We start from the raw sequence: 25,166 nt of genomic DNA on the forward strand, positions 1-25,166 counted from the left end.
ACTTCCTTTCCAGTCTTCGCACTTTCTGCTTGAGGGTCCTGATATGTGAATTATACCAGGGGGCACACCTCCTCTGATTTACTATTTTCTTTTTCAGGGGGGCAACAGAATCAAGCGTGATTCTCAGTGAGGTTGCTGCACCTTCTGCGATAGAGTCAACCTCAGCAGAGCTAAGATTATAATGATTTATCCCTGGGGAAACACACGGTGGTCCTTGGATTAGCACAGGGATCGCTTCCTTAAACTTAGCTACAGCATTATCTGAAAGACATCTGCTATAGTAAGACTTTGTTCTGAGCATAGAAGAATCCTTAATCATAAATGTGAAAGTGATCAAAGAATGGTCTGACAGGAGTGGGTTCTGAGGGAACACTGACACATGTTCTACCTCAACACCATAAGTCAGAACTCGATCTAGGGTGTGGTTGAAGTTATGAGTTGGTTGGTTTATCTGCTGGAGCAAACCAACTGACTCAAGTAATGAAATGAAACCATTTCTAAAGCTGTCATTTACAATGTCTACATGGATATTAAAGTCTCCAATGATAATGACTTTGTCCGTTCTAAGGACCAAGTCAGATAAGAAATCAGAGAACTCAGACAGGAACTCTGAATGTGGCCCAGCAGGGGCCGATATACAACTACAAACAGAAGTGGCTTTTCTGCCTTCCAGTTCAGATGGGTGATGCCAAGAGTCAGGCTTTCAAATGAACTGGAGCCATATTTTGTTCTAGGATTAATTAATAACTTGGAGTGATAGATTGCTGCCACTCCCCCTCCTCGACCAGTAACACGAGGAATATGATAATTAAGATGGGTAGGAGAAGTAGATTCATTTAAGCTAACATATTTCTCCTCCTGAAGCCAGGTCTCAGTAAGACAAAATAAATCAATGTGATGATCTGCTATCAGGTCGTGTACTAACAGGGATTTACACAAAAAAATCGAACAGTCCACACTTAATTGTGATATTAGTTTCTCCAACTTGTGCTTTAGTATTAATTTTAATAAGATTATGGTGATTGACCGCTCCCCTGCTCTGTGCTTGGTGAACTTTTAACCGTGGAACAGAGACTACCTCTATAGCGTTAAATATATTATTGTTGGTGGATGAGGGTTCTATGGAAGCAGCAGAGAGGTGTGTAAGACTACAACTCTGCATCCCCTCTGCATATTACAGATAAAAATATCAGCCGATCCGATGTAGCCAATCAGACCGTTGGAAAGACTCTTCATTCCACCTCTTGGAACTTTCATTTTACAGAGTGTGCATTGTGGTGACAAGAGCAGCCATGTTTGTGTCTGAGTGCTACATTGATATGAATAGGATGCGGCATCACCATCTTCTGGTGAACAGCACTACCCCATAGAACCTTTTGCCTTGAGTATTGGCAGCTGGTAATGTCAGTTATTATGAGTACAGATTCGTTGAAATAAGGCTGGTGTCATCGTCCCCGCACGATGCCTGCTATTGATATAGCTCATCCAGACTTTCCATCAGACAGCAGAGAATTCTGGGAAGTAAAATCCATTAATGGATGAAGACTCACAGCAGACATCCTTTAAATGTTTTGAGTGCTCTGATGGCTTGTCTCATGTTTACATCCTCTATCAGTTTCAGTCAGCTCGCCCAGCAGGCAGCCAATGAGAGTGCACACACACACAGCTCCAGATCGTACATTAGGTTAGGCGCCCCTGCTGATCCGTTTGTGTTGTGTTTTTTTGTGCTTATTAAAAGGACATACAGACGATAATGTCATCCTCGAAGACAAGAGGCTGTCAGCAGACAAAGAGAATTGAAGTTGACAGTAAAGTCAAGTAAAGATGGTGGAGCCAACTGCTGCTGCACCTTCTGCAGAAGAAAACATAATTTTCAGCAACTTTCATCTGAAATCTGCTGAGAGTCTGGTTGACTTCCTGTTTGTTCCGTAGGTCTGGGCCTGAACTTGTCCATGTTGATGTGTCTCTGCGTCAGGCAGAAAAGGTAATGATGACGACAGTGGCCTCTGAGTTCGACCACATGGAGCTGCAGCAGCAGTACAGCAGCATCGACACCGTCAACAACCGCTGGGACGATGACTGGGACAACGAGAACAGCTCGGCTCGCCTTTTTGAGCGTTCGCGCATCAAGGCACTCGCAGGTAGGAGCCACGTAGCCATGATTCCCTCTGAAACATGCTCCAATGTGCTCAATCTTTGTTTCACACAGAGGTGGGTTATGGGTAATCTCAGCACCAAGTTTCAAAACACCCAAAGCTCTCTGCAGTGTCCATGAGCTGGAATGTGATGTAATTTCCTGTTAAACAGCGGTGATCTAGGAAATCACAGCTGATGCGGGTGTGGTTCTGGTTCTTTGTTCTTAAAGATGGAGCTCTGTGATTGGCTGTCTGTTAGTCATTGAGGTCACATAGTGTGTGCATGTGCAGGATGTTTGTTTCTTACTTCCTGTCCTTCAGTCAGGAATGTGAAAGGACAATGAAGGGAAACACTGAGTATAGGCACACAGACACACACAGTAACACAAATACATCAGCACCCTCTGAGTCTGATTATTGGCTCCTAAATTCTTAATTCTTTTCCACCAGTGTTTCGTTTCTCCAGGATTAGGATTTGACCTTTGTCCCCAGCTAGAATGATGATACTGGGATGACAAACTTGGGACTAAAAGTTCAGTAAGAGGATGAATTTTACAGTGTGATGCTCCTCCTTCGGTGTTGGCAGTGGGCATGGCTTGTGTGTGAGTTTGCACATGTGTTTGCGTGGCTACACCACTCATTTCTCTGCTGTTGAATTTTCCTGTTGGCAGCTCTTACTGATTGTTCTCTCTCCACACGCACATACATATGCACACGCATGGTGGCGTCACATTGACCTTTGGACTCTTTCCTTTTCCTGTTCTGACAGCATGAGGACGTCCTGTCTTCTTACTTCAGTGGTCTGTTCTTCAGTGGTATTAAACCTGCGTTAGAGTCTCGGCTGTACCTCCAGATTGTAGGTGTGAGGACTTTGACCTGTTTGGCTGAGCGGTGATGTTTCCTGGTCTGGGAGCTGTGGGCAGGTTGAGTTGTAGCAGGACGGTGTTGTTGAGCTAAGAGGGTGGTGTGTGTGAGCGTGGGCGTGGAGGTGCAGCGATGGAGGTGACGGAGTGTCAAGAATCACCTGTGTTGGAGCATAGCTACAACCCTCTGGAAGGTCGATTCAAGCAGCTGCAAGGTAATGTGTCTTTAAAGGAATGGCAGGATGAGACCAACATCTGTCTGCTTGCTTTTGTCTTCAGAAGCATGTTCGTAAATGTTAACAGATAAAAAAATAATTCCACTTTATTTCATGGATCACTTCAAAGGAAATGTCTGATTTCCTTATTTTTTCTTTCTGTGTGACATAAAACCAGCTATGTAGATGTGACTTTCGATTCTGAGCTCAGGTCAGGTCTTGATGGGGGTGGAGCCCAATCTGATGGTTATCTGATCACCGATCAGTGAAGGAGGCTTCAGTCAGAAGAAACACCTGAGGGAACAGTCTTCTTCCTTCTGGTGACCTTCTGTGTCCCTCGGGTGGAAGTTAAACACCTGAATGATGTTAAAAGATCTGTTGGAATGATCAAGCGTAACCAGATCATTAAATAGTGAGAAATCAGCCTGTTGCCACAGCAATGTGTCAACTGTACTGGTGGGTGTGAATGATGACTCAATGAAATGACTTAATGAAATCTGTGTGTGTGCGTGTGTGCGTGCGATGAGCACAGATGAGCGTGAAGCGGTGCAGAAGAAGACCTTCACTAAGTGGGTGAACTCTCACCTGTCCAGAGTGTCCTGCAGGATCACAGACCTCTACATGGACCTGAGAGATGGACGCATGCTGATCAAACTTTTGGAGGTTCTGTCAGGAGAGCGACTGGTCAGTACTTGGAGCGTGCGCGCACACACACACACACTTACTTATACACAGCGGTCCACCAGCACGATCCCTGATCCACCTCCTACACCTACAGCATGTTGTTTCTCTGATTCTGGACTTGAGACAGTCCAGTAGAAGAATGTAGCCACTACTTTGTTTTTCCTGAAGACAAGAACAACAAATTGTGATTTCCCTCTGTTGGTGCCTCGTGTTTTGTCTTCTGTGGCTCCAGCCAAAACCTACCAAAGGTCGGATGCGTATTCACTGTCTGGAAAATGTGGACAAAGCTCTGCAGTTCCTAAAGGAGCAGAGGGTGCACCTGGAAAACATGGGCTCTCATGATATTGTCGATGGCAACCACCGGCTGACACTGGGTCTCATCTGGACCATTATTCTCCGTTTCCAGGTATTCAATACCTTGGCACTCTTGGTAACTCTCGACCTAACCACATACACACATGCATATACAGTACACACACATACACACACCCCAACAAACCAACCAGCATACATACACCAACACGCACAAACAAACAAACCACCACACTCACATGCACACCAACACACACACCATACACATTCACACACCAACACATAGACTCGCCCATACACACACACACACACGTTTGTATGACTCTTATTCTTCAGACACGAACCTAATGACTCTAGAGTTAAGGCCATGTCCCTTTTTAGCACATATTGACAGAGGGCCTCTGACTGGGCGAAGCTTCAGTTCAGGTTAAAGTCCTGCTGTGGTCATGTTTGGCTAACAGGTGTGTCCAGGTGATATCACATTCCTTACATCCTCCAATCACATCACAGCTGAGTGTTAACCCTGAGCTGGGGTCCTACCTGTCCACCTCTGTCCTTGGTCAGTTTTTTTCTGTTGAGTCACATCTGTCAGAGTAAATTCTCAGTCATCCAGGTCATTGTATCCAAGGTAGTTTTCTCTGTTTTTCTCTGTTTTCACCAGTTCTCAGGTGACCACCCAGATCATTAGCATGCAGATGGTCCACAGGGGCTATATATTTTCAAGCTCTCTCCCCAGCGATTTCAGAACTGAAGAAGCCTTCTGGATAGAAGGCGAAACGTCTTCAAGAGAAGAAACCCAGTCTGGTTGACAGAGAAAACTACCTTGGATCTGTCAGAGGCAAACACTCTGCCCTACAGGTGTGCCTCAGGTGTGACTTGGGTGTTTTTTTCAGATTCAGGACATCAGTGTGGAGACCGAAGACAACAAGGAGAAGCGATCAGCTAAAGATGCTCTGCTGCTCTGGTGTCAGATGAAGACAGCAGGGTGAGACTGGACCTCATTTAATACCAATGACAACCAGCTTGTGACAGCATCATCAGTTTGAGGTGCATTTCTTCTGCAGATATCCCAACGTCAACATACATAACTTCACCACTAGTTGGAGGGACGGGATGGCCTTTAATGCTCTGATCCACAAGCACAGGTAGCACTGTGGTCCTGGAGACCTTCAGAACCTCTTCAAGACCAGATAGAACTCTGATCTTTATTGTTCCTCTTCTTATTCAGACCTGATCTGGTTGACTTTGACAAGCTGAAGAAGTCCAATGCTCACTACAACCTTCAAAATGCCTTCAACCTGGCTGAACAGCACCTGGGACTCACCAAGCTTCTGGACCCTGAAGGTAAGAGAGCCCATGATCCAGAACTGAGCCACTGGTCAACAGCTATGTAAATGTTTGGTTCTTGACCTCTGCCAGAACATTAACCCTTTAGGCGCCAGAGTTTTTTCAAGAAAATATACAATTTTGATATCAAGATTTCCAAAGGCTATAACTTGAAAGTATGTCTTTCTAGATTCTCAATCATCCAGGTCATAGTTATCCAAGGTAGTTTTCTGTATCAACTGGACTGTTTTTCTTCTCTTTTGAAGACATTTTGCCTTCTATCCAAAAGGCTTCTTCAGTTCTGAACTCGCTGGGGACAGAACTTGAAAATATAATCCTTGTGGACCATCAGCATGCTAATGATGTGGGTCACATGGGTGTCAAACTCAGTCCTCGAGGCCCACGATCCTGCCAGGTTTTCTGTCCTACCAGGCTGAAAATGCATTCAGTGGGATAGAAAACCCGGCAGCATCGTGGCCCTCGAGGACTGAGGTCACCCGAGAGTTGTTGGTAGGGTCGTTCACCCAGTTTCAGTTGCTGTATCTCCCCTTTGTCTGCTGGCTCACGTGGTGGTGAGTCACCAGGTCTCCTGAAACGGTGTGAATGTTTGGTTTGTTGTTGGACGGAGTGGAGGATTGCATTGTATGTGGGTGATAGGAAGTGCCTTAGCCCACCACCTCTGTTTAAGGATGGTCTTTCCAATTTGACATGGACAGCTTCCTTCAATCAATCAATCTTTATTTATATAGCGTCTTTTACAATCAAAATTGTTTTAAGGCGCTTTCCAGAATCCCAGGGCCTAACCCCAGACAAGCAACAGTGGCAAGGAAAAACTCCCCTTTAACAGGAAGAAACCTTGAGCAGGACCAGGCTCATGTAGGGGGACCCTCCTGTTGATGGCCAGCTGGGTAGAGAGAGAGGAGAAGGGGGAGGATAGGTAGAGGATAGAATAGGGAGGAGAGCAGAGGAGATGCATAGAGCATAGAAATACAAAAATACATTATATTGAATATTGAATAAGCTGCCAGTTGAGTGGGTCAGCGGGGTTGGAGGTCATTATGCAGCTTTGAAGGCGGCGATACCTGTAAATGAATACAGAAGGGGGGGGGGGCAGAAAAACTACACAAGAAATGGCATCACTAGTCTACTTGATGAGGAGAGGAGAGGAGAGGAAACCATGACCCAGTGGGGTGACAGAGGCCTGTCAGGTGATCATGTTTCTGGACCCCGGCAGCCTCGGCCTATAGCAGCATAGCTAAGATGTTAACCTAATGATTAGACGACCCCTTAAGTATGATATTTTGTCTGTCTATGATAATAACTGGAACTACAGAATTAGTAACAATAAGCTTTTTCAAAGAGGTAGGTTTTAAGTCTAATCTTAAAAGTGGCGATGGAGTCAGCCTCCCGTACCTGGACAGGGAGCTGGTTCCATAGCAATGGGGCCTGATAGCTAAATGCTTGGCCCCCCATTCTACTCCTAGAGACTCTGGGAACCACAAGTAGACCAGCATTCTGAGAGCGGAGCGGTCTATTGGGCTGATAAGGTATCACTAGCTCCTCTAGGTAGGATAGAGCAAGGCCTCTGAGGACCTTGTAGGTCAAAAGAAGGGATTTAAAAATTATTCTAAATTTAACGGCCAGCCAATGAAGAGACGCCAGTACAGGAGTTATGTGATCTCGCAGCATTTTGGATCACCTGGAGGCTTCTTAAAGAGTTGTTTGGACACCCTGATAATAAAGAATTACAATAGTCCAGCCTGGAAGTAACAAATGCATGAACTAACTTTTCAGCATCATGCCGCGTCAGTAGTTTCCTAATCCTTGTGATGTTCCTCAGATGAAAAAAAACACTTCTAGAGACTGTTTTAATTTGAGAGTTGAAAGACAGATTTTGGTCAAAAGTTACTCCAAGATTCCTCACAGAGAGACTAGATGTTAATGAGATACCATCTGGAGTGATCATGTGATCTAATCTATCCCTGAGAGGTTCAGGACCAAACACCATGACCTCAGTTTTTCCTGAGTTAAGGAGGAGGAAATTTGAAGACATCCAGGTCTTTATGTCTTTAAGACAGGTCTGAAGCTTCACTAACTTCTCTGTCTCCTCTGGTTTCATGGATAAATAAAGCTGAGTGTCATCAGCATAACAATGAAAATTTATCCCATGCTGCAGAATAATGTTCCCTAAGGGAAGCATGTACAAGGTGAAGAGGATTGGTCCAAGTACAGAACCTTGAGGAACTCCATGGCTAACCCTACTGTATGAGGAGGGAACACCATGGACATGAGCAAACTGGTATCTATCAGATAAATATGATCTGAACCAGTCTAGTGCTGTCCCTTTAATCCCAATCACATGTTCCAGTCTCTGTAACAGGATGCTGTGATCAACTGTATCAAAAGCAACACTGAGGTCCAGCAGAACCAGCATAGAAACCAGTCCATGATCTGAAGCTATGAGAAGATCATTAGTAACTTTAAGAAGTGCCATTTCTGTGCTGTGATGAGCTCTAAAGCCTGACTGAAACATCTCAAACAGGCTGTTTCTCCGCAGGTGCTCCAGTAACTGAGTCACCACTACCTTCTATAGAATTTTAGAGATAAAAGGAAGGTTGGATATCAGCCTATAGTTTGCTAAGACATCAGGGTCCAGTGATAATGATTGATCCCTCTGGAAACACACCGTGGTCTTGGGATCAACGCAGGGATCGCTTCCTTAAACTTAGTTACAGCATTATCTGAAAGACATCAGCTATAGTAAGACTGTGTTCTGAGGATAGAAGAATCCTTAATCATAAATGTAAATGTAAAAGTGATCAAAGAATGGTCTGACAGGAGTGGGTTCTGTGGGAACACTGACACATGTTCTACCTCAACACCATAAGTCAGAACTCGATCAAGGGTGTGGCTGAAGCTATGAGTTGGTTGGTTTATCTGCTGGACGAAACCAACTGATTCAAGTAATGAAATGAAGACATTTCTAAAGCTGTCATTTATAATGTCTACATGGATATTAAAGTCTCCAATGATAATGACTTTGTCTGTTCTGAGGACCAAGTCACATAAGAAATCAGAGAACTCAGACAGGAACTCTGAATGTGGCCCAGCAGGGGGCCAATATACAACTACAAACAAAAGTGGCTTTCCTGTCTTCCAGTTCAGATGGGTGATGCCAAGAGTCAGGCTTTCAAATGAACTGGAGCCATGTTTTGTTCTAGGATTAATTAATAACTTGGAGTGATAGATTGCTGCCACTCCCCCTCCTCGACCAGTACCGCGAGGAATATGATAATTAAGATGGGTAGGAAGAGTAGATTCATTTAAGCTAACATACTCCTCCTCCTGAAGCCAGGTCTCAGTAAGACAAAATAAATCAATGTGATGATCTGCTATCAGGTCGTGCACTAACAGGGATTTACACAAAAGAGATCTAATATTTAACAGTCCACATTTAATTGTGATCTTAGTTTCTCCAACTTGTGCTTTGGTATTAATTTTAATAAGATTATGGTGATTGGCCGCTCCCCTGCTCTGTGCTTGGTGAACTTTTAACCGTGGAACAGAGACTACCTCTATAACGTTAAATATATTATTGTTGGTGGATGAGGGTTCTATGGAAGCAGCAGAGAGGTGTGTAAGACTACAACTCTGCATCATGGTCTGGACCCTGGTTTGTCAGGTCACTTTGGGTCTAATAAATTGGCCAAGTTACTAGAAATGAGAGAGGCACCATCCCGTGTGTCGCCACAGAGTCGCCAATTACCAGGGTCGGTTTCTCAGTGGGTGTGTCACCGAGTGGGGAAAAACGATTAGCCACGGGAAGCGGTTGTTGGTGCACCGTGGACCTTTGGTTTGGGCTACGCTTCCTGCAAACCGTCACCCAACCGCCCTGGCTAGCCGGCTGTTACAGCTAGCGGTCCAGCTGTAGCTACGCTAGGCGGCTCCGCAGCAGCTAGCTTCTCCTGGCTACCTGACGCAACTCCAGCTAACTCCAAGCTGCGGAACCGCGTCTCAAGCTCACTAAATCTCGCCTCCATAACCGTTAATAAACTACACTTTCTGCACCTATTCACTTCACTAAAAGAGGCAGAGGAGTAACTAAACATTTCACACACTGAACAGACAAAGACACCGGGTGAAACAGACCATGCTAATGCTAATAATCGACGGAGCCCTGTATTTGTTTAATATGGGTTATTTCTCACTGTTGTTATCAGGTGATTAGAATATCCCAAGTATTCAATTTAAGTAAAGTGAAGGAAGTAAAGTAAATCCAATACACACAAGTGAATCCAACACACCGTGCACAGTGCAACCAACGAACGATTGAGAAGACAGGAAGTGACACAATATGTTACCGAATCAACACCTTGACACCCCTCTCAAACCAGCGGTCTTCTCTGGCCAGTATTCGTACTTGGCTGTCCTCAAAGGAGTGCCCGCTCTCCTTTAGGTGTAAGTGGACTGCTGAGTCCTGACCTGAAGAGTTGGCACGTCTGTGTTTTGCCATTCTTCAGTGGGGAGGTTGTTTGGTTTCACCAATGTACAGTTCCTTGCATTCCTCCTGGCACTGTACAGCATAAACAACATTACATTGTTTATGTCTTGGTGTCTTGTCCTTCGGGGTACCATCTTCGGGGTACCACGTCCTCTACTTGGGGTTCGCAAAATGCCGCCACGCTGAGGTGAAGCCTCCGCTATACCATGTGTTGATTGTGGACCATGGCACACATCAGTTTCTGCTTCACTGGACAACTGAATGTCTTCCTCCTCGGAATCGGAGTCAGCCAGTACCTGACGAAGTACTTGGTCGACGGTAAACCGACCTCTCGGCATCGTGAGTAAATGAAAAAACACTCTTTCGCTCCATTTTGCTCTTGCTATGCTCAGCACTACTACCACTGCTTCGCCGCCATGTCTCTGCGCTTGAGGGTTATTTACTCTTTTTACTCCAAATCTTTGAATAGAACCACGGCCAAAGATGCTGCTCATATTACAGGTACACATGTCTGCCATCTTCTGGTGAAAATTAGTAACGAGATTCGGCACCACATTTATAGATACAGTCCGTTTTATTCAACAATGTTGCTTGTCGCAATTTTGCGATTTCGGCGCTTAAAGGGTTAAAATCCTTAAGAAAATTCATCGGATTTACGAAAGCCTCTGTTCTATGTCATCATCTTCAGGAGAAGTCCATTTTTCTTTGGTGTCCACCTCTCTCCAAAGGTAACCATTTGCTGCTTCTCATTTGTGTGTCAGACATCAGCGTGGATCATCCTGACGAGAAGTCGGTCATCACCTACGTGGTCACCTACTATCACTATTTCTCAAAAATGAAGGCGCTAAAAGTGGAGGGCAAACGTATTGGCAAGGTCAGGAACTGCACTAATCACAGGGGAATCATTTACTGATCGACCATTTGCATTGGCTGAACTCATCCATACATCCAGGTTTTGGACCATGCCATCGAGGCTGAGAAGATGATTGAGAAGTACGAGTGTCTGGCTTCAGACCTGCTAGAATGGATTGAACAAACCATCATCATCCTGAACAACCGCAAGTTTGCCAACTCTCTGATTGGAGTCCAGCAGCAGCTTCAGGCCTTCAACACCTACAGAACTGTGGAGAAACCTCCAAAGTCAGAATGTCCTCCTTCAGTTCATCAGTCTTACCGGTCTTCTCAATCCAATCGCATTAATTCATGTTGTTTCACTTCCTCTCTACAGGTTCACAGAGAAGGGGAACCTGGAGGTTCTTCTCTTCACCATTCAGAGTAAGATGAGAGCTAACAACCAGAAGGTCTACATGCCCCGAGAGGGAAAACTCATTTCAGACATCAACAAGGTCTGATCTGCTGCCGTTAGCTAGTGAACTTGTTAGCTGATGTTAATAACAGTAATAATAATAATAATAATACATTTAATTTATAAGCAGCTGTCTAAACACTCATGGAAACGTTGTGAACCAAAAACAGTTGTTCTCTGTGAAGAAGCCACTGGTCCACCTTTCTAGATGTACATTTGCTTTAGCAGCTAAATCCATGTTGTTGGTTGTCCATAAGGCCTGGGAGCGACTGGAGAAGGCAGAACACGAGAGGGAGCTGGCTCTGAGAACAGAACTTATTCGTCAGGAGAAACTGGAACAACTTGCCAGGCGTTTTGACCGCAAGGCTGCCATGAGAGAGACCTGGCTCAGTGAAAACCAGAGACTGGTCTCACAGGTAAGGAGGTGGAACTGTGAGCTTCTACTGAACCGGGCCAAACCTCAAACCTGCAAGCACACCTGCGGCTAGTTTCATGGAGAGACTGACATCTCTTTTTCTTCAGGACAACTTTGGGTTTGACCTTCAGGCCGTGGAGGCAGCTACTAAGAAGCATGAGGCCATTGAGACAGACATTGCGGCGTATGAGGAGCGGGTCCAGGCTGTTGTCGCTGTGGCGAAAGAGCTGGAGGTTGAGAGCTATAATGACATTAAACGCATCACTGCCAGAAAGGACAATGTCATCCGGCTGTGGGAATATCTGCTGGAGCTGCTGAAGGCCCGGAGACAAAGGCTGGAAATGAACCTGGGCCTTCAGAGAGTTTTCCAGGAGATGCTCTACATAATGGACTGGATGGATGAGATGAAGGTGCGTTGAGGTTCTTCAAGCTTTTTCCATAATGAAGAAGTGATCTGTGAAACTTTTCATCTTTGCTGTCCTGTTGCAGATGTTGCTGCTGTCTCAAGATTATGGGAAACATCTGTTGGGTGTGGAGGACCTGCTGCAGAAACATGCTCTTGTGGAGGCTGACATTTCTATCCAGGCTGAGAGGGTGAAGGTTGTTAACACCAGTGCCAAGAAGTATGCAATCACCAACGAGGGTGAGGAGCATCCGATGGCTTAGTTCAGAAGCTGAAGGTAATCCGGGTTTCTATCCAGTCTTCGAACTAAGGCAGCTTCTCTTCTCCAGGCTACAAGCCTTGTGACCCACAGGTCATCCAGGACAGAGTTTCCCACCTGGAGTTCAGCTACCAGGAGTTGACCCAACTGGCCGCGGAACGCCGTGCCCGCTTGGAAGAATCTCGACGACTTTGGAAGTTCTTTTGGGAAATGGCTGAGGAAGAGGGCTGGATTCGTGAGAAGGAGCAGATTCTGTCCACCGATGAGCGCGGCAAGGATCTGACGGGGGCGTTGCGCCTTCTCAGTCAGCAGCGAGCTCTGGAGGACGAGATGAGCGGCCGTGCTGGCCATTTCCAGCACACCATGGCAGAGGGTCGGGCTATGGTGGAGGCCCACCACTTTGCTGCTACCAAAATCCAGGATCGCTTGGATGACCTGCAGGCACAGTGGGCAGCGCTGGAGCGCCTGGCAGCTGTGAGGAAGAACTGTCTGGAGGAGGCTCTGGTGCTGCACCAGTTCCAGGCTGACGCAGATGACGTGGATACCTGGATGTTGGATGCTCTGCGAATCGTTTCCAGTGGGGAAACGGGCCATGATGAGTTCTCCACACAAGCTCTGGTCAGAAAACACAAGGATGCTGCAGCCGAGGTAAGCAGCTACCGGTCTGTCATCGACTCCCTCCACGAGCAAGCTTCCTCCCTGCCAAGAGAGGAGGACCAGGACGTGCACGCTCGTTTGGTTGGCATTGAGGAGCGGTACAAGGAAGTGTCGGAACTGACGAAACTGAGGAAGCAGGCACTGCAGGATGCTCTGGCCCTCTACAAAATGTTCAGTGAGGCCAACGCGTGTGAGGTCTGGATCGATGAGAAGGAGCAGTGGCTAAACAGCATGGAGATCCCTGAAAAACTGGAAGACCTGGAAGTGGTCCAGCACAGGTAGGACTTCAGGAAGAACGTCAAGATGTCACATGTTCAGTCTCTTTAACAGCACTCTTAATGTGACAGGTTTGAAAGTCTGGAGCCGGAGATGAACAACCAGGCATCTCGGGTTGCTGTGGTGAACCAGATCGCTCGACAGCTGATGCACAACGGTCACCCCAGTGAAAAGGACATCAGGACACAACAGGACAAACTCAATAACAGGTAGAGGCAGATGTTTGGGTCAGAACCTGCTAACATCTGGAGAAGGCAGCTCACGCCTGTCTAAGCTCCTGCTTCCACTTCTGTAAGGCTTTTCAGGAGTCAGTCTTTTCTGTCCAGCCTCCAATGAGCTCCAGTTCTGCTGCTCAACATTTAACTGGTCCAAATGTATGCTGGAGCCTTCGCTCTGGCTCCCAGCTCAGTCTTGGGTGGAAAAACAGACTGGTCTCATTTATTAGAGCCAATCTCCACTTTCCTTGGGAAGGTTCCATTAGAAGTTCACATGTCCTGCTTCATTCATGGGGCTCCTACTGGTTAACACTTTGGATCTGAGCTCTAGAATTATCCCTTCTAAATACAGTAAATGCTGACACTTTATCATCATCTGGCTTGATTTCATTTTATGTTCTTACTTCACTTATTTCTTGTTTATTTGGTTCCTGGTATAGATGTTTAGACTGCTCTACAAATAAAGCTTGATTGATTATCTTTTCATCTTCAGGTGGAGCCAGTTCCGTGATCTAGTGGACCAGAAGAAGGATTCTCTGAATTCTGCTTTAGGAGTTCAGAACTACCACCTTGAGTGCAATGAGACCAAGTCCTGGATCATAGAGAAGACCAAGGTCATTGAGTCCACCCAGGAGCTGGGCAATGACCTCACTGGAGTAATGGCACTGCAGCGCAAACTAACAGGAATGGAGCGTGACCTGGCTGCCATCGAGGATAAACTGAGAGATCTGCGAGGTGAGGCTCAGCAACTGGGAGAGCAGCATCCTGACCAGGCCAAGGCCATCACAGGGCAGCTTGTGGAGATTAGCACAGTTTGGGATGAGATGAAGAACACCCTGAAGAACCGCGAGGAGTCTTTGGGTGAGGCAAGAAAACTGCAGCAGTTTCTGCGTGAGCTAGATGACTTTCAGTCGTGGCTCTCGCGCACTCAGACAGCCATTGCCTCTGAGGACATGCCCAACACTCTGGCTGAGGCAGAGAAACTAATGGCCCAGCATGAAGGAATCAAGAATGAGATCCACAACTATGAGGAGGACTATCAGAAAATGCGGGACATGGGAGAGATGGTAACTCAGGGCCAGACAGATGCACAGTACATGTTCCTGAGACAACGGCTGCAGGCCCTCGATACTGGCTGGAACGAGCTGCACAAGATGTGGGAGAACCGGCAGAACTTGCTGTCCCAGTCTCACGCATACCAGCTGTTCCTCAGGGACACTAAGCAAGCTGAGGCCTTCCTCAACAACCAGGTAAGCTCCACAGATATCCCAGAGTTGGCATTTGGTCTTGCTCTACACGTTTGGCTTACCATGTGCCTGTATGGTGTTGTTGCCCTGCAGGAATACGTCCTGGCTCATACGGAAATGCCAACAACTTTAGAAGGTGCAGAAGCTGCCATAAAGATACATGAGGACTTCATGACCACTATGGATGCCAACGAAGATAAAATTAATTTCGTAGTGGAGGCCGGCAGAAGACTCACCAGTGATGGCAACATCAACGCTGATCGGATACAGGAGAGAGTGGCCTCCATTGACGGCAGGTAGGTCACTGAGCTTTGGTAACGAGGGGCCTCCTGGACCTGCTGACTGAGCAGGACAGAGACAGCTCTGAAAATCATCTTCTATGTTTCAGACAAAGGAGAAATCGAGAGGCTGCAGTTGAGCTACTGATGAGACTGAAGGACAACAGAGACCTGCAGAAGTTTTTACAAGACTGCCAAGAGGTCAGCTCCTAATCCAGCATCAGCAGGCAAACTTCAGGTGTCAGGAGAAAAACTAATCATGCCTTTGTGTCCAGTTGTCTCTGTGGATCAATGAGAAGATGCTCTCCGCTCAGGACATGAGCTACGACGAGGCCCGGAATCTGCACAGCAAGTGGCTGAAACACCAGGCCTTCATGGCTGAGCTGCAGTCCAACAAAGAATGGCTCCAGAAGATCCAGAAGGTCAGAACACAACCACAAACATGCTATCAAATGCTTCGTGTATGTGTTGACCAGGTTAGTAATATTGATTGATGTCTGTGAAGGTTCTCAGCCATCCAGGTCAAGTTAATTCTGGTAGTTGAATCATAGCAACTGGACTGTTTGAGTTCCATGATGTTTCACCTCTCATCAAAGAGGCTTCATCAGTTCTGTCTGTGGGGAATTCCAGATATTTATACTCTTCAGGAGCCATTAATACATTTGGAGCTTCAGTCACCAGGTTGTTGGTTGCTCCACCCCTCATTATGTGGGTCTTCGAAACTTCCCTTGGCACAGTGGGGTTCGTTATTGGCCACTAATGAACAGTCCAGTTGCTATGATTCAATTACCATGACTGATTGATGTTAATTGCCATGTGACCTATTTGTGCTCATCGAAGTGGAGACACGGCAATTAAACACTCCTGACTCTTCTGACCCTCTATCTACCCCTTCTCACCAGCTAACTACCCCTTCGCTCCAGCTAACTATCCCTTCTGACCAGCTAAATACCCCTTCTGTCAGCTAAATACACCTTCTGACCAGATAACTACCCCTTCTGACCAGCTAAATACCCCTTCAAGTGGTTCTTTCTGAGACAACTGTTCTGTACAAGTCTGGAGCTTCCTGCTAAGTTAGCTAAAACCTCCATCACTGCTTGCAACACAGTTGCTTCCTGCCCAGGTCATGTGATCATCACTGAGAGGCTCTTGTACAATTCTGACGCTTCCTCTTGCCAGCAACAGAGGAAGCGACAGAAACGGGATTTAGAGTTAAGATGGTTGGTTGGTGTCCGTTTCTCACAACATGGTTGGTTCCATCTTTGTCAAGGCAGACTAAAATCTGTTTTTGGGGCCGTTAATGCTGCACATATTATGTAATAGGCGTGTCTCTACTGCAGGAACCTTCTCCAAACTCCATTTACAGGAACATTTACAGGGCATAAGTCCCTGTCCTGGCTCGAGGGTAGGTACTTTGCTTGGCCCTGAAATACTCCTGGGTGGGGCTTGATGTTTCCTGGGCACTGATTGGCTAAAGTTAGAGCAGGGTGTAACTCAGCAGAAGTGGAGCATTAGCCTAGTATCACACAAAGGGGAAACGCAGCACTTGTCTGTCTGCTTTGGTATCTTCCAAGTATCACAACACGATAGTGCTGTTTACCATTTATTAACGCGCTGTCTTCACAGACACAGTTTGCAGCGATCAGAACAATAAAAATGTTATGTGGGCGAAACTCTGGGAACTGCAGGATATCATCTCTTAGAATATCATACCTCAGCTCATCCATCTTCACCTCCGTCCTCATCATTGGTTTCTTTGTTATGACTTTTGCTGTTGGTATTCCCTGGGTGACGTCACTGTTGCACAATGATTATGCAACGATTGAAATTTGTGCCGTCCCCAAGGGGTCCGACCCCCGCAGTGAAGATGGACCATTCTTCCGGCCTGAATTATATGTTTGTGGCAAAGATGTTGTTTGAGGTTTTTTCCTCCCTTTGTGGGTCATGGGGGGAGGTGGAGTGTGTTGAAGCATGCCCTGGGTGAAGGCAGGGTGTACCAGCTCATCTCAAGGCCCCAATGTGAGCATTTGGGGGTTGGTTGCCTTGCTCAATGGTACCTTGGCAGCGCTCTGAAGGTGTCCTGGGACTTCCTACTTTCACGTATAGCCCACATCGGGGGTTGAACCAGCAACCCTCTGAGAGTCCCCTACAGACTCAAATCAAATCAATCTTTATTTACATAGCGTCTTATACAATCAAAATTGTTTCAAGGCACTTTCCAGAATCCCAGGGCCTAACCCCAGACAAGCAACAGTGGCAAGGAAAAACTCCCCTTTAACAGGAAGAAACCTTGAGCAGGACCAGGCTCATGTAGGGGGACCCTCCTGCTGATGGCTGGCTGGGTAAAGAGAGAGGAGAGGAGAGGAGAGAAGGAGAGGGAGGGGGAGAGGATAGGAGAGGCATGGCACAGAGCACAGAAACACACACAAAAATACACTATACAACGGGTCAGGAGGTCGTCATGCAGCTCCGAAGGCGGCAATACCTTTAAATGAATAGGGGGTGGGGGGGGAGCAGAAAAACTACACAGGAATCAGCATAACTAGTCTGCTTGATGAGGAGGAGGAAAGTAGAGGAGAGGAGAGGAAACCATGACCCAGTGGGGTGACAGAGGCCTGTCAGGTGATCGTGTTTCCGGACCCCGGCAGCCTTGGCCTATAACAGCATAGCTAAGATGTGACCTAATGATTAGACGACCCTCTAAGTATGATAATTTGTCTATCTATGATAGTAACTGGAACTACAGAATTAGTAACATTAAGCTTTTTCAAAGAGGTAGGTTTTAAGTCTGATCTTAAAAGTAGAGATGGAGTCAGCCTCCTGTACCTGGACAGGGAGCTGGTTCCATAGCAGGGGGGCCTGGTAGCTAAATGCTCGGCACCCCATTCTACTCCTAGAAACTCTGGGAACCACAAGTAGACCAGCATTCTGAGAGCGGAGCAGTCTATTGGGCTGATAAGGTATCACTAGCTCCTCCAGGTAGGATGGAGCTAGGCCTCTGAGGACCTTGTAGGTCAAAAGAAGGGTTTTGAAAATTATTCTAAATTTAACGGCCAGCCAATGAAGCAACGCCATTACAGGAGTTATGTGATCTCTTTTGTCAATACCTGTCAGAACTCTGGCTGCAGCATTTTGGATCACCTGGAGGCTTCTTAAAGAGTTGTTTGGACACCCTGATAATAAAGAATTACAATAGTCCAGCCTGAAAGTAACAAATGCATAGACTAACTTTTCAGCATCATGCCGCGTCAGTAGCTTCCTAATCTTTGTGATGTTCCTCAGGTGAAAAAAGGCATTCTAGAGACTAATTTAATGTGTGAGTTGAAGGACAGATTTTGTTCAAAAGTTACTCCTAGATTCCTCACAGAGAGACTAGATTTTTAATGAGATACCATCTAGAGTGATCATGTGATCTAATCTATCCCTGAGAGGTTCAGGACCAAACACCATGACCTCAGTTTTTCCTGGGTTAAGGAGGAGGAAATTTGAAGACATCCAGGACTTTATGTCTTTAAGACAGGTCTGGAGCTTCACTAACTTCTCTGTCTCCTCTGGTTTCATGGATAAATAAAGCTGAGTGTCATCAGCATAACAATGAAAATTTATCCCATGCTGCAGAATAATGTTCCCTAAGGGAAGCATGTACAAGGTGACTGAAGTGGAATAGTCTTTGGCTCGCACATGTCAAATCTAGCTGGTTTCACTGTTTAGGTTTCTCTTCTGGAAGGAAATATTGACAAATTCATGCACATTTAGAAGACAAGAATTGTCCTCAGCAACTCTGAGTTTAAATCTTTTAGTTGTCTTTTGACACTAAAAGGCTCTTTAATTAGCAGAGATAATCTCATTGTCTCAAAGGTCTTTAAAAAGTCCTCTGGACCTTGTTTATGTCCTGCATGTCTCATCAGTCCATCACTGTAGCTCTGAGCCCAGGCTGTTCTGTCCAACATCTTCAGTTAGGTGAAGCTCCAATGGCTTTTGTCACACTGCAGAATGGCATGTTGCTGGTATCTGAGAAACCAGAGACAGAAAAAGTGGTGAAGCAGAAGATGATGGTGCTGCAGACGATGTGGGAGGAGCTGGAGTCCACCACTCAGACCAAAGCTCAGTGCCTGTTCGATGCCAACAAAGCAGAGCTGTTCACACAGAGCTGTGCTGATCTGGACAAGTGGATGGGTGGCCTGGAGGGTCAGATCCAGTCTGACGACTACGGTAAAGACCTGACGTCTGTCAGTATTCTGCTCAAGAAGCAGCAGGTATGTGAGCCTGGAGCACTTTAGTCCTCTAACGCATCTGTCGGCTGGCATTGGTGGAACTTACTGTGTTTATATTTGCTACAGATGTTGGAGAACCAGGTGGAGGTGCGTCAGCGGGAGGTGGTGGAGCTGCAGAGCCAGGTAAAGGCACTCAGTCAGGAGGTGAAGGACACCGACGAGGTGGATGGACGGCGGCAGCTGCTGGAGAAGAAGTTTCAGGAGCTGTTGGAGCCACTGCAACGGCGGAGGAACCTGCTGTTGGCATCCAGAGAAGTTCACCAGTTTAATCGTGACGTTGAGGATGAGATTGTGAGTACGGCGGCAGAGGTGGCCTCGGATGATTTCGCTGCTGATGATGTGATCATGATGCCTTTGACCTGTGGTTGTTTTCCTGTTTATGGCCTATTTGCGAGTGTCGTGGAAGATTTTGTCCAAAAAGCACTCAGGATACGTTTTTAAATGAAAAGCCACAAAACACCAATCGGGAAGTAAGTTTATATTGCGCAATATGGAGACAGCCAGACTCCAGTACACGTGTACATCAGAAAAGTGTCCCCCCCCCCGATGGGAAAATATAATATACTCAATATGGTACTGGAAGTTGGAGAAGTTCCTTACCATGAGCTACAACTTTTTTCATGCTAGGTTAAATCTCTCGCCTCAGAAGCTCTACCTCTATGCTTAAGCTCTGGAAGACTGGGGGCAAAATCATGTCATCCCACCATCAGAGCATTTGTGATGTCACAAACATTAGCTGATAGCTCTTTGTTTTCCAGCTGTGGGTTCAGGAAAGAATGGCAATCGCAACTTCTACTGAACATGGATACAATCTACAGACAGTCCAGCTCCTCATCAAAAAGAACCAGGTGAGAGTTCAGCGGTGATCACCTGATCAGGCTGATAATTGGTAATCAAGAACCAGTTTGTCTTTTTTTCTTTCAGACTCTGCAGAAGGAGATCCAGGGTCATCAGCCTCGCACTGATGACATTATGGAGCGTAGCCACAGCCTTCTGCAGGATGAGGCCTCGGGCACCAGTGGAATCCAGCAGCGCCTGATGGAACTGCAGGAGCTCTGGAGTCAGTTGAGAAAGGAGGTAGAGCTCCGCCATAGTCGCCTGCAGGAGGCACACAATGCCCAGCAGTACTACTTTGATGCAGCAGAAGCTGAGGCCTGGATGAGTGAGCAGGAGCTGTACATGATGTCAGAGGAGAAAGCTAAGGTGAGAAGCTCATGTCCAACAACATGTCTATAAACCTTCCTCTTGGTGACAGCTGACCTCAGAATACGGTGTTGATCAGGATGAGCAGAGCGCCGTCACCATGCAGAAAAAGCATCAGGTTGTGGAACAGGCCGTGGAGGACTATGCTGAGACAGTTCACCAGCTGTCCAAGACCAGCAGAGGCCTGGTGGCTGAGGGACATCCTGAGAGGTAAATGCTCAGCAGGACCTGGATAGGCTGGCTGTCATCACCGTGGTAATTGTGTCTGTTTCTGTGCGGCAGTGAGCGAATCAGCATGCGGCAATCACAGGTCGATAAACTGTATGCTGGCCTGAAGGACCTATCGGAAGAGAGGCGGGGAAAACTAGATGAGAGGCTCCGCCTCTTCCAGCTAAACCGAGAGGTAGACGACCTGGAGCAGTGGATTGCTGAGCGGGAGGTGGTGGCTGGATCACATGAGCTTGGACAGGACTATGAACACGTGACGGTAAATTAGAGCCACAAATACCAATACTACCGCTAGTGTTATGACTACTGCTTCTGTTGTAACTGTGAACGCTTCTGTTACTACTGTGGCTGCCACTGTTGCTACTGTTACTACAGTGACTACTACTGTTAATACTGTGACTGTCATTGTTACTACTGCTGTTACTATGACTGTTACTGCTGTTTCTACTCAGGCCATGATGAGTAGATGATAATGGACTGTATTAGTACTTTGACAGTATTGCGGCTTTATGCTTTCATCTCTGCTCAGATGTTGCAGGAACGTTTCCGGGAGTTCGCCCGTGACACCGGGAACATCGGTCAGGAGCGTGTGGACACCGTCAACCGTCTTGCAGATGAGCTAATTAACAGTGGTCATGGTGATGCGGCGACGGTTGCGGAGTGGAAGGACGGGCTAAACGAGGCGTGGGCGGACCTGCTGGAGCTCATTGACACCAGGACACAGATCCTCGCTGCTTCCTTTGAGCTTCACAAGTTTTACCACGACGCCAAGGAAATTCTGGGACGTATCGTGGACAAGCAGAAAAAGCTGCCAGAGGAGGACGGTCGTGATCAAAACACAGTGGAGACTCTTCAGAGGATGCACACCACCTTCGAACATGACATCCAGGCTCTGGGAACACAGGTCAGCTTTTGGAACAAGTGTGAGGATTGTGTGGAATGAGGGGAACGTTTGGACTGAGCTGTGATGGTGTGTGTAGGTGAGACAGCTGCAGGAGGATGCGGTCCGCCTTCAGTCAGCATATGCTGGAGACAAAGCAGATGACATTCAGCGCAGAGAGAGCGAGGTACTGGAAGCCTGGAGGAGTCTGCTGGAGGCCTGTGATGAGCGCAGACTCCGCCTTCTCGACACTGGTGACAAGTTCAGGTTCTTCAGCATGGTGAGGGACCTCATGCTGTGGATGGAGGATGTGATCCGTCTCATAGAGGCTCAAGAGGTTCCCAGGTAGAGTCTGCTGCCCCTTGCTGGCTGTTGTGGCAGCTGAATACATCTGTAACTGTGTGTGTGTGTGTTCAGAGATGTGTCTTCAGTTGAGCTCCTGATGAACAACCACCAGGGTATCAAGGCTGAGATAGATGCACGAAACGACATCTTCACTTCCTGCATCGAGCTGGGCAAAACTCTGCTGGCCAGGAAGCACTACGCGGCTGAGGAGGTGAGGAGGGTCCATCCGTTTTTATTGCTGCTCAGCAAATCCTTCCACAGCCTGACTGGATGTGATTACTCGTTAATTACTGTTTTTGTGCTTCTTGTTCAGATTAAAGAGAAGCTGCTGCAGCTGACAGATAAGAGGAAAGAGATGATTGACAAGTGGGAGGATCGGTGGGAGTGGCTACGACTCAGTAAGATCTGCTTACAGCCTGTTTCAGATTTCAATCTGGGGCTGGGACCAGCCCCAGACTGGGAACTGCTAAAGGCTGATTTTGGTCTCAATGTGTCCCCTCCTCAGTTCTTGAGGTGCACCAGTTCTCCCGTGATGCTGGCGTGGCCGAGGCCTGGCTCCTGGGGCAAGAGCCTTACCTGGCCAGCCGGGAGATGGGGCAGAGCGTGGATGAGGTGGAAAAGCTCATTAAACGGCACGAAGCCTTTGAGAAGTCTGCTGCCACTTGGGAGGAACGTTTCTCTGCCCTAGAGAGGCTGACTACGGTAAGCACAGAGGGACAAACAACACCTGTGTTAAATCAGTACTTGTAACAAAACGTGGGTGGTAAGAGAACATCGGTGGTGGCTTCCAGCAGTAATCAGCCAATCACAGCTGCTCATCATCTGGTCTCCAGATGGAACTGTTGGAGGTGAGGAGACAGCAGGAGGAGGAGGAGAGGAAGAGGAAGCCCCCACCTCCAGAGTTGTCAGTTACTCCACAGGAGGCAGAGTTTCAGAAGCAAAGGTGTGTGTGTGTGTGTGTGTGTGCGTGCGTGAGTGTGAGTGTGAGTGTGAGTGAGTGTGTGTGAGTGAGAGCGACATAGACCTGTATGTTCTACCTGATTCAGGTGGTTTTGTCCCCACAGTGTTCCGGCCTCTCTCAACGGGCTCCCATCGGACCAGGACTTCCCTCTGGTCGGTACCTCAGCTACTGTTTTTGTTAACAAAGCTAACATCCTCTCGGCGTCTTACTCTGACTTGTTTGGATCGACCTGATATCCTGATTCAGACTTCAGACAGGATGAGCTCAATAAGCAAATATCCAGGTCACTGAAGTGGTTCCGTCTTCCTGTTCAGACCCAGGATGGCGTCGACTCCGTGGATGTGATAAATGGCGTTGCTGAACGCAGCTCTAAGGAGCCAAGTCCTGGTGCATCGCCGACCACAGGCAGGAAGAAGAAGATGAGCCAGTCATCTACACTGCCCTCTAAGAACCAGGACCTGATCGGACCCTCTCAGTTGGAAGGACTTCTGCACCGCAAACATGAGTGGGAGGGGCATAATAAAAAGGCTTCCAACAGGTGAGATACTGAAAAAAGCAGTGGATCCCCTTCCATCAACTACTGTATAATCGTGACCTTGCTGCTCTGTGATTGGTAGATCTTGGCACAATGTGTATTGTGTCATCACCAATGGTGAGATGGGCTTCTACAAAGACAGCAAGGCGGCGGCTCAGGGGGTCTCGTACCACAATGAAGTCCCTGTCAGCCTAAAGGAGGCGACCTGTGACATAGCATCGGACTACAAGAAGAAAAAACACGTCTTTAAACTTAGGTGAGACCATCACGTGCCCAGCCTGGAGGTAATGTGGTTGCCATGGTAACGTGTTTGTTGTCCTCGTCTCTTTCAGACTCACCGATGGAAACGAGTACTTGTTCCAAGCCAAAGATGAGGTATGTTTCCATCTGTGACAACAACTTTCTCAGTTGTTTCTGCTGTCTTTACTAATGTGGCACCCTGCAGGAGGAGATGAGCTCCTGGATCCAGGCAATCCTGAACACTGCCTCCGGGGACCACGGCAGTAGCCCCAACACGCCGCCATTGGGCCGCGCTCAGACGATGCCGCCGGCTGTGACTTTGGCCTCAGAATCAAGTCCTGGGAAGAGAGAGAAGGAAAAGGAGAAGGAGAAACGCTTCAGTCTGTTCAGCAAGAAGAAGCAGTGAAGAAGAGCAGCCTCGTATAACTGAAAGGTGGTCTTTAGCTTTTAGCTACTCTACAGTCTTTTCTACTAGCATGTCTGTCCAGACAGCTCGCTAACGTCACGTAAGTCAGACAGACCAGGTAGAGAAAAGTGCATGACACCAGTTCAGAATTTATTATTTGTGGTTTGATCATCACAGTTAGCAGATCCCTCAAATGGAATCATCAAATAAAGCTGCTCAAAGCTATGAAGAAACCTTGTAATCGGCACTATTCCATCCAAATTTCTGTTGGCCAAGCCTTTTTTCTATGAAATATGAAATATCACCTGGAGGCTAGAAAATAAAAAAAATTCAAAGCATTTCCTCCTAATGTGCGTCTGACAACTCCTCTGGTTACATCACAACCTAACCCCAGCTGCCGTTGTCATGGCGACCACACTGTTGGGTTGTTTTTGTCTTTGTGGCATCGTACACGATGGCTTCTATTGTTGCTGCTCAGAAATTGGACCAATGGTGTTATTTTGTACCTTTTCAGTTTTGAAATCAGCCAATCAGCTTGAGAAGATGTGTGATGTCCAAACATCCACTTGCATGCTGGGAACACACCAGAGATGAGACCTCTAAATGATGAAAGCCGCTTGCTTGTCATTGCGCTTTAATACTCGTGTTGCTCTCATCACTGTATGGATGCTGTAACCGAGGTGTGTGGACGCTAATGCCTTCTTGCTGCACAATCAGAACTTCCATCTGTAGGAATGAAGAATATTTAAACATGCTTTTTCTCATGTATAGTGCACCTGTAGACTCTAACGCTGTCTGTTAAATGTCGGATACCATTAAAACTTTTAAACTTTGACCCCTTGATGTGTAATCATTAGCCTAATGCATTAATAATCGTTAACTCTGCAACAACAGACAGGTTGTTCAGATGCTGCAGTGTATTTTTACTGTGACAAAGGTACGAACTAAGCTAACATGTTTTTTTTTTTGATCAAGGTCTTATTTTTTTTTATTTACAGTTCA

General features: G+C 46.9%; 1 protein-coding gene across 3 annotated transcripts; it reads left to right on the forward strand.

The window, feature by feature from the left end:
* Positions 1-1,932: 1,932 nt before the first annotated feature.
* On the forward strand, positions 1,933-24,999 carry LOC130527382 (spectrin beta chain, non-erythrocytic 1-like). 3 transcript variants are annotated; one of them, XM_057035787.1, is made up of 35 exons: positions 1,933-2,141; positions 3,746-3,897; positions 4,130-4,303; positions 5,103-5,194; positions 5,274-5,354; positions 5,438-5,553; positions 10,798-10,910; positions 10,989-11,176; positions 11,265-11,382; positions 11,600-11,758; positions 11,865-12,167; positions 12,247-12,400; positions 12,490-13,354; positions 13,424-13,561; positions 14,061-14,817; positions 14,908-15,110; positions 15,203-15,293; positions 15,368-15,514; positions 19,085-19,348; positions 19,433-19,657; positions 20,125-20,214; positions 20,291-20,569; positions 20,649-20,779; positions 20,852-21,056; positions 21,327-21,701; positions 21,778-22,022; positions 22,095-22,233; positions 22,336-22,420; positions 22,528-22,724; positions 22,856-22,965; positions 23,087-23,135; positions 23,298-23,521; positions 23,601-23,774; positions 23,851-23,893; positions 23,964-24,999. In XM_057035787.1, exons 1-35 carry the CDS (start codon positions 1,988-1,990, stop codon positions 24,162-24,164), a joined length of 7,041 nt encoding a protein of 2,346 aa, XP_056891767.1. In that variant the 5' UTR covers positions 1,933-1,987; the 3' UTR covers positions 24,165-24,999. The 3 variants fall into 3 exon arrangements, with proteins under 3 accessions (XP_056891767.1, XP_056891768.1, XP_056891770.1); XM_057035788.1 differs by lacking the exon at positions 1,933-2,141 and adding an exon at positions 2,797-3,213; XM_057035790.1 differs by lacking the exons at positions 1,933-2,141; positions 3,746-3,897; positions 4,130-4,303; ... (1 more) ...; positions 5,274-5,354; positions 5,438-5,553 and adding an exon at positions 10,227-10,375.
* The last annotated feature ends 167 nt before the right edge of the window (positions 25,000-25,166 follow it).

The sequence above is a fragment of the Takifugu flavidus genome, chromosome 6 (genome assembly GCF_003711565.1).
Source record: "Takifugu flavidus isolate HTHZ2018 chromosome 6, ASM371156v2, whole genome shotgun sequence".
Classification (NCBI taxonomy): Eukaryota; Metazoa; Chordata; class Actinopteri; order Tetraodontiformes; family Tetraodontidae; genus Takifugu; species Takifugu flavidus.

Coding starts and splice junctions, on each gene's coding strand:
- LOC130527382 (XM_057035787.1), top strand. CDS start 1,988: ATGATGACGACAGTGGCCTCTGAGTTCGACCACATGGAGCTGCAGCAG. Junction 11,759..11,864: donor ACCAGAGACTGGTCTCACAG/GTAAGGAGGTGG, acceptor CTTTTTCTTCAG/GACAACTTTGGGTTTGACCT. Junction 13,562..14,060: donor CAGGACAAACTCAATAACAG/GTAGAGGCAGAT, acceptor TTTCATCTTCAG/GTGGAGCCAGTTCCGTGATC.